This window comes from Toxotes jaculatrix, chromosome 10 (genome assembly GCF_017976425.1).
Source record: "Toxotes jaculatrix isolate fToxJac2 chromosome 10, fToxJac2.pri, whole genome shotgun sequence".
Lineage (NCBI taxonomy): Eukaryota > Metazoa > Chordata > Actinopteri > Toxotidae > Toxotes > Toxotes jaculatrix.
The window spans coordinates 25112770-25126892 of NC_054403.1; the positions used below are offsets into that span (position 1 = coordinate 25112770).

General features: G+C 42.2%; 1 protein-coding gene across 1 annotated transcript in view; it reads right to left on the bottom strand.

The window, feature by feature from the left end:
• Positions 1-912: 912 nt before the first annotated feature.
• ankrd50 (ankyrin repeat domain 50) overlaps positions 913-14123 on the bottom strand; it is a 32977-nt gene continuing 19766 nt past the window's right edge. Inside the window, exons 4-5 of the mRNA XM_041047842.1 lie at positions 2091-5626; positions 913-1787 (exon numbers count right to left, since the gene is read on the bottom strand). Of these exons, the coding sequence (XP_040903776.1) occupies positions 2094-5626 (3533 nt within the window). The 3' untranslated portion in view covers positions 913-1787; positions 2091-2093. The remainder of the gene's footprint in view (positions 1788-2090; positions 5627-14123) is intronic.

Here is a 14123-nt window from a genome sequence, read left to right on the forward strand (position 1 = left end):
AGCCCCTGTATGTGAATAAATCTGCAAAAGATTTCTGTTTCAGCAGTAAAGCAAATATGTTTATTAAGCACTTTAATATACATCAGAAAATTCCACTTCATATAATACAGGAATTCCTTTTAACTGAAAGTTTGAATGTACATGGTAAGCTATTTACAATCCAATCACTGACAGTCAAATCAAAGATGACAGACAAAACACAGTCAAGACAAACAAGATAACTGCTTAATAAGACTATACAGTATGTTTTCCAACACTGTTTCTAGACCCGATCCTGCCTTGAATCCTTCTATTGACCCTTCATGGCATACTTTGAGCTACTGTAGTACTGAAGAGCTGAGAGCTTTCACTAGGGCTTATAAGTGTTTGTGCATGCGATAGGTTTCTACTCCCCCCGATCCCAGTTCTTGGTGAAAAATAGCTCACTGTTAACATTATGAAAAGCCTGCAAAAATATGACACAGCCTGTAAACGCTAACGCAGCTCCACACAGTTCATGAGAAACAGATGTTTCAGTTCCCTCAGCGTCACAGTCGAGCACCTCCTCCCCTCCTTCTCCTGTGGGGTTAAGTCCTGTTGAACTGATATTCAGCTTCTCACAGGGAGGAGGTGGGACAGAGCGTGTTGTTTCAACTTTGGCTTTACAACTCTGAATTTCATACAGTATCACTGACAGCTACAAGTTGTCTTAATGGCTGAACCCCTTCTGAGCCGTTTTGTGTCATGCCCCTGAAAAATCCACCAGAATTGACTGAAAATAAACCACATGACAATAAGGAAACAAAGCTTGGATTTTTTGTTTCTTGCATTGCAGTAGGTTATACATGTAATTCTGCAGACAAATGCATTTTTTAAATCACTGCTCTCACTTGAAATCGCTGCGCTTAGCACCAAACTTTTGTTGACGGTATACAATGGATTATTTAAATATTTTTTAAGCACACAAAAACGTAACACACAACTCAAAAATCCCATAGGGACAAAATGAACTCTTTTTTTTTTTCTTACATTTTCAATGAACCTCTTGCTTTCTTAGATATTTTAATAATACACAAATGCACAAGCCAACAAAATTGGGAGTCAAAAGTAACTGCAGGCAACTTCTAAACACAGCACCATGGTAGAGCGTAATGCAACACAAAATGCAGCAAAAGTGGCTTTTTTCCAAAAATAAATATGCTTGTATATATAAGTAAATTGCCATAGCTATTAACATATTACATACAACAAAGGTTTAGCACATTGATCAAGGTTAACACAGATTATTTGGGGTCTCTAGAAAGGCAGACTATCAATGCGCTTAAGTTCATACCATGGCATCAGTTACCGTTATGTCCTCTGGTTTATGACAATGTACTCAGTGTTACATTGCTGTCAGTGTGGAAAAAAAACAAAAAACAGACAATATAAAATAATAAAAAAAAAGCATTGGTATGTTTTTATCAAACAATTACTTTGATAAAACATGGATGGGATACAAAGTGAATAGAACAAATGCATGTCTGTCATTTACTCTTTTAAAAGTGCATACACTGTTTATTAAATAGCATTACATTAAATTAAAATGATAGTTTGCATGAGTACATGAAGAAGGCTGTAACAGATGTAGGCACATATAAGTATCAGTTCACAAAAGCCTTAGGCAGCAATCAACAATCTTCCCTAGGTATTATTTTGAGGTGTCCCACTGATGAAGAACAACAAAATTATTTTTTTTATGCAGATGAAAACAGTTGCTTTGGCACATTCCCTCCAATGGTATGCATGATGAATGGCATTCAAGACATCTGAAACAGCATAGGAATGATTTGGGTTAATGTTTTGTTTGGGAGCAAAAAAAGTCTGCTTATCCAGACTGAGGCAATCTTCATGCACGTCTGATTAAATCCAACTAATGATGGCTCTATTGAGTGCAATCCAGTAACAACTAAAAATCGGTTATTAGTCTCTACATCAGCCACTGTGAACAAACAGATAAGTCAAAGTATTACCTACGTGCTGACCCTGACCTTAATTTCAACTTTGACACAAATGCGTGATGTAATTCAATGAGCACATACTGGAGGATTATTTTGAAAAGCATCTCTTACCAGCTATAATGGAGTTTCCTTTTTGTAGTTAAACCCAGGGTCTGATCCTTCAATCTGCAGTTTCAGGGCTTGTTTAAGGCTTAGCTCGGTTTCCCCTATGGGATAGTTCTCTAGAACATCCTGGTGGCCTCTGTTCTGCACAGTCCGAGGAACTGACACCCTTCCCAGGAAAACCTGATTACCCTGTAGATGATAGTTGGGGTTGGTCATGATGCCGTTCCTCTTCTTCTCAGAACAGCTCTGCTGCTGGATAAAGAATTGGTCTTGGCCTTGTCCCCTTTCCTGCTGAAGTGAGCCACCGATCATGATCTTACAATGGGGATCCTTCACTGAAATGTTAGCTACTGATTTGTTTAGGGCGATTCTCTTATCAAACTGTGTCATCTCATACTCCACCTGACCTTGTGTTGATCCGCTGTTCTTTGTTTTTTTCTTGTCTCCTCCTTTACCATTTGATGTCCCATTTCCGGTCTTACTTCCCTTTGTTGACTTGAGACCAGGTTTTAACTGAGACCAGTCAAAGTCATTGGATGGAGATGATGGTTGCTGACCAATGGACTTAGTTGTGGAGGAAGGGGACACAATAGACTGTCTACTCCGGCTGCGAGGAAGTGAGTGTTGTTGGATTTGTTCTGTGAACGTCAGTCCATGAAAACTGTCGATCGGCACGGTCTGGGCTGTGGCTGTAGACGATGTGGTTCTCAAGGAGGAGTTCTTTGAACTCTTGAGGGAATTATTTGACAAGGAGGATTTCTGTCTATCTACAGTGGAATCAGGAGATTCTGATGGTGAACTGAAAGCATGGACAGGTCCGTTGGGTATACCGCGTCCAGACGACTGCATGTCTCCTGCCCCAGTGCTGCCAGAACTACTTGATTTAATGGTGAGGGACTGCATTTTACCAGTCACAGCCAGTGGTGTTTTTTCTTCCATGGTGTGTACTGGGGAGGGATTGCAGCCATTTAGAGTTGTGGCTCCATACTTTTCCAGAAGTTTTATGATCATTGAATGGCCACCTTTTGCTGCCACTCTCATTGCTGTGCGTCCAAACTGGTCAGCGTGGTTGGGGTCAGCACCGTTTTCAAGAAGTATTTGCACAACATCGATGTGACCCTCCTGTGCAGCTATGCCTAGTGCTGTTGCTCCCTGGTTGCATGTATGATCCACATGTGTGCCATTCTCTATCAAAAACTGTACGACTTTTGTGTGGCCTTGCCATGCAGCAGACTGGAGGGCAGATCGCTTCTCATTGTCACAGGCGTTCACATCAGCATGATAGTTAATCAGCAGCCTCACCATTTCAACATGCCCTTGCCAGCAGGACACGTGGAGGGCCGTTCTGCCCTCAGTGTCACAAGCTTCCACATTTGCTCCATTTTCAAGGAAGTACTCTGTCATGGCCAGCTGATTTTCAAGTGCCAATATGTAGAGTGTTGGGCGTCCATCTGCGTCTTTGTAATCTATATCAGCACCATGGCTCAGCAGCAGTTCAACAATGTCCCTGTGGCCTTCTAGTGCAGCCACCCTGAGAGCATTCCTCCCATCATATCCCCTCTGGTCAATGCATGACTTGTTTTCCAGAAGAATTTGCACACAGTCATAATGTCCCTCTTGTGCAGCTAATATCAGCGGTATTCTGCCATCATTATCTACCTCTGTACAACGAGCACCTTGTTCAATAAGGGCATCGCACACTTGGCGGTGGCCCTCAAATGAAGCCATGTGTAGCGGGGTCCAGCCTGCATCATCCCTGTGATTCTCGTCCAGACCTCTGTCCAGCAGAGTTCTGACCACTTCCACGTTACCCTGAGCAGATGCAATGCTCAGCACAGTCCTTCCCTCGCTGTCGATGCTATCAACAGCAGCGCCCCAGAAAAGCAATGTGTTGACAACAGAGGCATGGCCCATTGATGCAGCAGCAAGAAGAGGGGTGCGGCCATTGTTGTCTGTATGATCCACATCGGCTCCACCTTCCAAAAGCAGATCAACTACATCGACATGTCCTTCATAGCCAGCCACAAGGAGAGGGGTCATGCAGTCTTTGTCACAGTGGTCAACCTCCGCCCCCCTGTCGATTAGAAGACTCACGACAGAAGCATGGCCTTTACTTGCAGGGACACAGAGAGCAGCAACTGAGAGGGCAGTCCTCCCATCCACATCTTCATGATTAACTTCGGCCCCATGGTCTAAGAGGTGCTCAACAATCTCTCTGTGCCCCATATATGCTGCAGCAATGAGAGCTGTTCTTCCTTCATTGTCTGCTTTGTTGACCTCAGCCCCGTGCTGAAGAAGGTTCAACACTATGTCTTCATGACCTCCCCATGCTGCAGCTCTCAAAGCAGTTCTACCATCGGCATCAGCACAGTCCACTTTGGCACCAGCATAGAGCAGAGCAGATACAACCTCTGAGTGTCCACCCCAAGCTGCTGAGCGGAGGGCTGTCCATCCATCATGATCGGTGTGGTTTATGTTGGCCTCACAGCCAATTAGGCAGTTGACCACTTTGGTATGGCCCTGCCTTGCAGCAAGAGTAAGTGCTGTTTGCCCGTGGTTGTCTTCTAGCTCCATGTTTGCCCCTCTAGATATGAGTAAGTTGACCACATCAAGGTTTCCACTGTATGCAGCGTTGGCCAGAAGAGTTCTTCCACTGGAGTCACACTGGTTCACGGATGCCCCATTGTCAAGTAATGTCCGTATAGAGTCCTCTCTTTCCAGGGCCTGTTGTACAATACATGAAGCATGATCATCCTCATTGCTAACATGAGCTCCAGCTTTGACCAGAAGTTGAAGAACCTCCTGTTCTCTCGGTATGGAGGTGGTCAGAGAGTCTTTAGCAGGAGTTCCATTCCAAACCATCCAAAGAGCCAGATTAAATGGCTCAATCTGTAGATTGGAATTGACGAGGTGTAATGCAAATTCCTGCACTTCGAGTGGTTTAAGCTGCTTTGCCCGGCAGGTGTAACTCATCGCCAACATCCTGTGACCCTCTGCTGCATTGCACAAGTACTTCTGGGTGCAATGCTTAACATCCAGTAGCCACTCTGCAAAACTGTAGTGAAAAAGGATTTTAGTGCTCCCAAGGCCATCAACCAACAACTTGGAGAGAATGTCCATCTTTTTCTGAAACTCTTCCATAGTCAGTGTCATATTTTTGGTCCAGACTGCATGGTACAGTTCTTTGACTGTGAGGGGCCTGCAAGTTGCCAGAATTACATTAAGGATGGGCTGGACTTTGGCAAACTGTTTTCTGACAAATAGTCTCTGGCAGAGCCACAGGTAGAGGCCATTGAGAGTTCCAGGGATATCACGGATCTCACGAAGCATGATGAAGTTCTCCACCACACCATCCAGCACACGCTCCAGATAGAGGAAGCAGCCACTGCTTTTGATGTGGAGTTGGTTGAGCATCTCGGCTGTCTCCTTGGTCAGGTGCTGCCTCAGGGCCTCCTCCTGGTCCAGCCTGTGGAGGATGTACTGTTGCACATCTTTGACGATGTAGGCCTTGCGCAGGTCATCAAGGCTGATTTTTCGGAATCCTAAAAGAAAAGAAATGGACATTAGATGAGTCTGATGATAGATGCATGTGGTGAAGATCTAGAAGATAAAAAAGGAAATTTATATGGTATGTATATGAAAACATATAGGGGTGGGAGCTGTTGAAGAAATTGTAGCTGATGATGATTAGTGCTTCTTTCCCCACAGTGCCCCTTGAGTCATTATCTTAAGTCTGACCTTGAGATCATACCCAGTATTTATCCACTGATCTTCTACCTTTGGATAATTACGTTAAGCCATCCTTTAATTTCCTAAGGCACAGGATAATTAACAGTAAAGCCATGTTATAGAGAGACCTTTCTGAAGAACTGAGCAGAAGCCCTCTGGCTGCTGGAAGCAAATACGATCAGCAGGAGGTTGCTATCAGTTTAGCCCATAAAGCACCAAAGAAACAAAAATCATAGCAATTAGTGCACTTCATTGTGTCTGGTAAAGAAGCAGTTTCAGGTGTAATAATTTAGAGTGTGGCTTTGTGAGGATAAAAACAGCTATAATAATAATTTAAGTATAAACATGACTGAAATAATGAGCACATCGTATCAACGTACGCCTGTGCGGTTGCTCATCCATGTGCCGCTACACCCAACTGTAAAAATACTCACTGAAAGAAGAGCTAAAAAAGAAAGCACCAGTCCTCACAGTCTTAAAGAAAAAAAAAACATATAATGGTCTACAAAACTGTGAAACTCTGAGAAAAAGACATAATTCCTTTCAACACTGAAGCCTGCTTCATTGGTCATTCAACCCATCCACTCACTGTAGAGGTTATTAGTGCTTAATCAGCAGGAGCAAATCTGCGGTAGGGGCTGAGGATGTACAAGAATCAAAATGGGGGAGAGCAAGGGAGACATCATTTCCATGCCTGTAGCACATCAATGGCCCGTAAAACATCTCTCCCGTACCTCACTTATTATCGTGCTACATGCTTCCAGCACAGACCTTTAGAAATCCTTTAAAAAAAAAAAAAAAAAAAAAAAAAAGAAATTATCACAGTGGGTCTTAATGAATGATCTTTAATAGGAATTCCTCTCTGAGATGTGAAAAAAATAACTCCTTAATGGCCTCGGCTAATGGGCATAAAGTGAACTTTCCTCCATGTTAAAACAATCTGTTCATGGTCTGTAAAGCCTGTAGCCTGAGGGTAAGGAGAACATTTTTGCATACTTTTATTTACAGTTCCCATGGTTCCCAGGGTTACTGGGACAGGAAAGAAAAATGTCACCAGAAGCTCGCATGATGTTATTGACATGCTGTAGTTTACAATGACTAACAGGCTTTCTTCTAGAGCTAATGCCTCTAAAGCGTTTTGCTCCCTGAAAAGGTGCACTTACATGCCAAGATGAACGTAGACTCATTAACATTAACTTTCATTCATTAGGTAAATCATTAGGTAATTAAGGTTTCAGTTTTAGGCTTCTTGTTCTTGGCTGAACATTCCATGTACTCACAGGAAAATACTGTACAATGATTTTGCTGAAAATAATCTCCAAAATTCAGCATCAAAACTTTCATCCTTAACAGTAAAATGTGATTGCTTTGATTATATAACACAACTTTTCCCTGCGCATACTATGAATCAGACTCTGTCACCAAGCCTGAGGCGGTGCTCTGTTCATCTGATTGCTATTGTGTGGGTAGAGAAGGCTGTGAAATCTTACTCCACACAGGCCCAGCGGTAACCGCACCTGGAAGCCAGATAACATACCTGATGAGTTTAACAAGAGTTCCCAAGCAGGCACTGACAGTTTGGACAACAGAGCCTGGTAAACAGAAGGAGCGACAGGTTTCCCTTATCATCTGCTTCTGAGTTTGTTTAAGATAAGTGCAAATCCACACAGCACCTCACAATAATCTCCTTTTACTTTGTCCTTGAGGCCTTCATTAAATTTCAAACTGTGATAAAACAATTGAAATGTAAGCATTTACACTTGAGACTATGACTATATTACTTGTATCCTTTGATACGTGCCAGGAAGAGATAATCAGAGAAAACTGTTTTTGGAATAAGACTAAGAAAACACATTCTTTGGTTGGACTTTGTGATAGGTACTAATTACTTGTCATAAAATGTTTTATGACAACCTTGCTAACTCCAGAGAAGTAGGGGGTAAGTTTTTGGGATTAGTGACTTTATTGTAATAGGGATCATATGGACAGACACATGTAGTCCTTCAATCTAAACCAGAACAAACCTGACATAAGTGTAAGACCAATAACCTCCCAACTGAAAAATAAAATCCATATTTTGCTTATTCTAAATATTCATGTCTACAGTTTAATGTTTAACTAAAGAGCAGCTGTGCAAACGCTTCAAATGAATAAAGCTATAAAGTATTACTCTCTAGCATCATTATACAACATAATTACCCAATAATTATAGCAACTCCGTGGCCCTAACCCACTTTCAGTCTGTCATTGTTTTCAGCGGCTGTGTACATTTTTCACCCTCCATGATCTTTTCTCTGGCTCCATGACCCCCTGCACCAGCTCCCACTCCAGTCCTGGAGGAGTCCGCGACATTCCAAAGAGCCAGATTCATAGTAAGCATGCAAAGTAGCAAAAGATAAGTAAAAATACTCAAGCACTTCATCTTTAAGGGCTAAAAACCATTAAAGATTCCGTATATTTCAAACTTTTGCTCCGAAATCCTAACTGATAACTCATTTTGACAGGATCCTGGGAAGGACTGTCTGGGGATGGTTATCTTCAGGTTTATATCAAAAGATAAAAAAACACTTGAAGGTACCACATGGTCCTAATGTGCATTCCTGTTCTCTGTGTATTCGCTACTCCTCTGGCTCAAAGTTCAAGCATTAAGAATACATTTTCAGCCTCTCATGCTATCATCAGATGATTTTTCACTCTTCCTCTCCTTAATATCTCCAGGCTTTTGTTTTACTGACTCAAGTCTTGTTTTGCTTTAAGGTCAAACTTGCTGGTGTACATGCTTCCCTCCCTTTTCATTTGTACTTTTTTAAAACTCTGTTTTCAGGCTAATGCACAACCACAGGTGCCTTGGTCAACAGAGGCACCCAGAATCAAATTTTTATTAAACTTTCATGTTCAAAGACAAACATCCAAAGCTTGGTGTGATCTCTTGCCTATGTGTGTGACATTTTGATGCTCTGACGTCACTGACTGGTCCTCCTACTCCTTCTGGGCCCAATCCTTCTTTGGACATTCTGGGTCTGTTCCAGCTGGGACAGGAAACCCACTAGCTGAGAAAGGGGTAAAGGCCAAGGAGAAAAACAGGGACAAAAAAAAAAGCAAGACTTCAAGGGACCAAAAGGAAAAAAAATATTTATCACCTAACCACCACATTTCTGAAAAGTGTGACATTTAATATTCAGTCTTGATGCTGATGTTCTGATATGCTCTATTCACTGAGGGACTAGGAAAAACATTGAGTGTGCATTACAGCCCAGTTCTGGAGACGCCACTCTATCATGAATATTTTCTCAGGGGAACAAAAGAAAAATGCTTCTATGCTTTAGTTTATGATAAACAGTTTCTCCTACATTCCACGGTCGCTGACACACCAATTATGAAGATACAGTGATGAGGAAAGCTGGAGGAGGGAGGAGGAGACAGAAATTTGACTGCAGCCACCATGACATAAAGTACTTGCCGGAAAAGAAAAAAAAAAGCTTTCTTAAAATCAATTTCAGTGAGCAAGAAATAAAAGAAAAGAACAAGCAAGATACCCCAGTCAGAACAAGCCAAAAGAAAGAGACCATTTCTTTCAGTTACTGCATACGGTGGAAGATGACCTACAGTTTCCACTTCATCAGCAGACATCACTTTATAAGGCCTGGATGTCAACTGTGAAGTCCTGGCATTATTACTGCCCTACTCCTGCAGATAAAACACTAAAACAACCACAGGGGGAAAGTCATCCAACCTGCATTTGATGACTGTGGTGTAACAGGAACTACTATTAAGTACTACAGAGGAATGCAAGAACTCTCATTGGCTATAAATGTTCAAATGCTTTCCAAGAACAATTTTCTTTCTTTCCAAAACCCAACAGTCATGAAGACCTAGATTTTGCACCATTGGAAGTAGGCTATACAAACTGTAGCTGTGTAGTGTGTGTGTGTGTGTTAAGGCTATTTATGTGTGTGAGAGAGGATGGTTCAAAATCTGAACAAAAGCGACTGCTAAACAAGCAACAAATGACACATTCATCAGGGTGAGGGATGCAGCTCCCGCGTACAGGCCTCTGAGCCAGCTGCTGCTCGTTACAGAACTGGATACCAGCCACAAGAGACAGGGCCTCGTGTACAAAAGAGGGACTGTTTGCCTTCTAGATTAATTTTTCAGATGACAAACGAGGCAAAGTGAGTGCGTGCATGTGTATCGAGAAACTGGAGGTCCGAGCTCATCAGCCGGGATTTCAGAGTGGCAGCTTCTAAGATCTGGCACGTACTTTGCGAGAGACACCATCTTAAGTCATCGGATCCATAAAGAAAACAGAAACCCAAGCCTCGCTGCCCTCTCCTCAGGCTCTCCAGTAAACCCTCGCTCGACAAACGTCTGTTCGACAGCTGCAGAGTTCCCGGCTCCAAAAAACACGAGAGCGCCAACCTCCTAAACACAAGTATGTGGATGAGAGTCAACTCCAACGGTCTGCAAACAACAGTCCTTTGAAAAGTGTGCTGCCATTTCAGCTTTGAAAAATACTGTTGAGTTCCTCGTTTGATTATATACACTCTCTAGTTTCTACTCTAACAGACAAGTAAAGATAATACTTTCCATTTTATCTTGAATAAATGTGGCTTATTCACAACTGAGAAAAGACAAAGCAAAGTGCTGAGAAGCGCAGACTTTAATAAGGCCCTAATTCAACTGTGCAAAGATAAAGGTTGTTGGAGAAAATCATCTTAGATTAGTGACTTAATTTTATGTGTGCTGTATATTTCCTGCCATACTAAACGACCACCGGGCGAGACACTGAAATGATTACACTTTAACAATTAATTTATGTAATGCTAGAGGCAAAACACATGAAAACACTCTGCCCAAACACACCTCTTGCTGAATTTCAAATGGCATGTACACGGGTTTCCAGTCAAACCTGTTGTGGTGCAATTGAACAGGGCTGATGAGGTGGGGGGTGGGGCGGGGGCAAACTGGAATACATTTAACACATTCAGCATGCCTCAGTTAGAGAGGTGCATTCTGATAAAGCTATCAAACCACCTGCATAAAGAATAACACATCCATCATATGATCAGCTTCGCAGAACACTGCATGCACTGAAATGCTGAAGGAAAAGGTGACTGTACTTCTACCTTTGAATGACAGAAGCTCATTAAGATAGGGTCAAGAGACTAAGTCATAAGACAGTGCACCTGGTCACTTCCATGTGCCTTTTCTCACTGAATTCCACACTGGATATCCACTCTAAGAGAGCTGCCATTAAATATCACGGAGCTTCTTGCAGCTGCACAGATGGCTGGAAATTTCATCCAAGTGAAAAAATTCCAATAGAGAACTGAAATAACAGAATGTTAAGCCAGGAATACACAGATCAAGCAGGAACAACAGAACATAAATGGTATTATCTTCAGACCTTGTTTATCAATTTCTGTAATTAGGAAAAAAAGTAGGGCTTGTAAAGCCAATAATCCCTCTTTTCATGCCCCATAATCCTTCACAGTTTTGTCCTTAAGTTTAAAAACGTTATATATCTTCATGTGTTAAATAGGTTCCCTGATCCTACATACAATAAAACAGATTCCAAACAAACTGTTTAAAAAAAAAAAAGCCACTTTTTCAGCTTAAAATAACCTGTTTCTTTCTGGGGATACAAAACCTTTAGTCTTCATGGTGGCAGTAAGCTGCAGTGCTGGGAGTTCCCTGCCCCAATTTCAGATCAAATTTCCTCAATTTCTGCCCATGTTTTTGTTCACCATTACACTGGCTGACCTCCCAGTGACCTCATTTAGCCCTGCCGCCACATGTTTCCATTCACCTGCACAAGAGACTACTCAGTCTAGCATGTTAGTCGTGTTTTATTTGCCATCAAGTCAAACAAGCCATTATCTGCTATCACCATGCACTGCCAGGAAAGTCTGGAACCATTTTGGAAAGATTTCACAGGGAACTGTCCAGACAACGGATCCAGCACAAGGAAAGCTGTGGTAGGTTGCTGTGAAATCAGGTACTTGCAAAGTCATCCTTGGCATGCAGGTCAAGAGGCTGTGTGGTACTAAAAAAAAAAACATCTTTGCTTTAGAGGCATCTTCCCCTGCAGCAAAACCAGCCAGAACTGTGCCAAGAATTCCACTGCATTTATTCCGACTAGAGTTAAATTAAGACTTCATTAAAATACCCTTCAATTAAAGCATAAACTGACAAGTCGTGCTCTGTACCACAGCCTTGAAAAAATAAAAAATCTCAAGTCTATAAAAATTTGGCAGGGGCATGCCACATACCAAAGGGCATCACCTCAGGAGGATAGAGGCCAGCCAGTTTGTCCGCCATGTTCAGAATCATGTTACTGCAGTGCAGCACCCAAGGTGTTATAGATACAGACACGGTAGACCTGTAATTTGCCCGGCTGTCAGACTGCACGGTGGTAAATTACAGTATTCAGCAAGGATTATGGTCTTCAGCTCATCCAAAGTGAGGCTCAACATGCAGTCTCACAGACGACAACTCATACATGAATATGGACATAAATCAGCTTGTCTGTGTAAGCCAATTTCAAGAAAGGGGGAGGTAAGCTAATTAAATATGTCGTCTTTGCTCTTGTTACCCAGGAATTGAGGCATAGAGACAATCAATAGTGAAAACTCTGAGAGGAGAGAACAGAGAGGGCTTTTACTATGTTTTGGTTGCAGGAGGCATTTGTTGAATGTTCTCTTTGGTTTAGTGTAGTGCAATTTAGGATCCCTGCTGAAGGCCGCAGCATGGCCAACATGCCTTGGAACTGGTTTTAAAGTTCTTTAAACTATTTAATAAAAGCTTTTTAATTTTCTGTTTAAAGACTATCTTGGAGCTCCTTCTCCTTTCAGTACTGAAAATTGTTCTTGGCATCTAATCTCTCATAAAACTTCCATTTTTATTTCTTAGTTAAGTTTCAGATTCATCTGTTGGATTCATACCACTTTACATCCAATCGACAAAACGATGCCGCAAAATGTAATTTACTGGGGAGTCCGTAAGCAAAGCCATCTTTGTCTCTCTTCAGTGAGCATTCCACAGCCCAGAAGAAATAAACCGTCCTTGCTGCTTTATGACTGTGTTTGTGTTGTCAGTCAGCCAGAAGATCTCGTGGTCTCTCCAGTGAGGTCTCACATTTGACCAAAAAGAAAGTATACACAAAAAAGCACATCCAGGGAGATGTTAAGAGTTTTGTTGACCTTTTCGCGGAGGGATGGCCTTGCCCTGTGTCAGATTCACCCACATGCCTTGGGACAAAGGGCTGCACAGAGAGGTGGATGGAGCGCGCACACCTTAAACAGGGCTGCTCTTTTCATTTGTGATCACTGGTGGTAAATCAGTTCTGTCTGTTGGAGGGGTGGGTAAAGAAAGCCCCATTCACAGCAGGCAGAGCGAAGGTGGAAGATGTGGTTCAGGTCCTTGCTGGGGTGGACTATGCTTTCTCCAATGAGACGCAAATACAGGAAACAAAAACACAGGTCCACCTCAGAGTCGCATAATTTCCTGTAAGTGCACATTGTAGGAATTTGTAATGACTTTTCTATGTACTGTGGATTATACAAGAAGACCAGTAGATTACTTTCGCGCAAAAAAAAAAAACCTCCCAAAAACTCGAGAACTAGAGCACGAGCAAGTGTGTCATCTTGAGGAAATGAGTAACCCCCCCCATCAAAATGCCTCACAGGATGAGTGTCCTCTTAAAGTGGCCACACGCTTGTGTAACATTCCTCAGACTGAGGCAGGAATATAACCGTCTTAATTACAGCTGGGATCCATAATGAAGAGGGGCTTTTATGTGTGGTTTTTTTGTGTATATGTGTGGCTCTATTCCAAGTTTTGGCTGGTAGAGCTCCTTAACTCCTGCCAAGTGCCCTTTGTGATCAACTAGAAGAACTATGAGTAAAACTGGGAAAAAATGAAAATAATAATGTATTTTATTATAGTGGAAATCAATCTAATTGAAGTTGCTGTAACACTGCAGAGCAGGAATGTGGTTGTTTGAGAGGAGCTATTATCTTTCACGGCTCCAGTAGCACACTGATACTATATTATTATAACTACAGGCACTGCAGTTCACAAATCCATACCTTCTCCATCCTTCCTCATCCCTCGCTCATGTTGGCTTTTCTCTGAAAATCCTAAGTACAGCTTGCATAAGGTTTTGTTTTGTGTTTCCTTTAAACTGGGCTGTATCATTGTCATCTACCTCCTCCTGTATTCGCGGATTAGCCACGAGATGCTTCCACACAGGAGGAGAGAACTGAGAGGCAATACTCACCCGAGAGGCTCACTCTGATTATCTCAGAT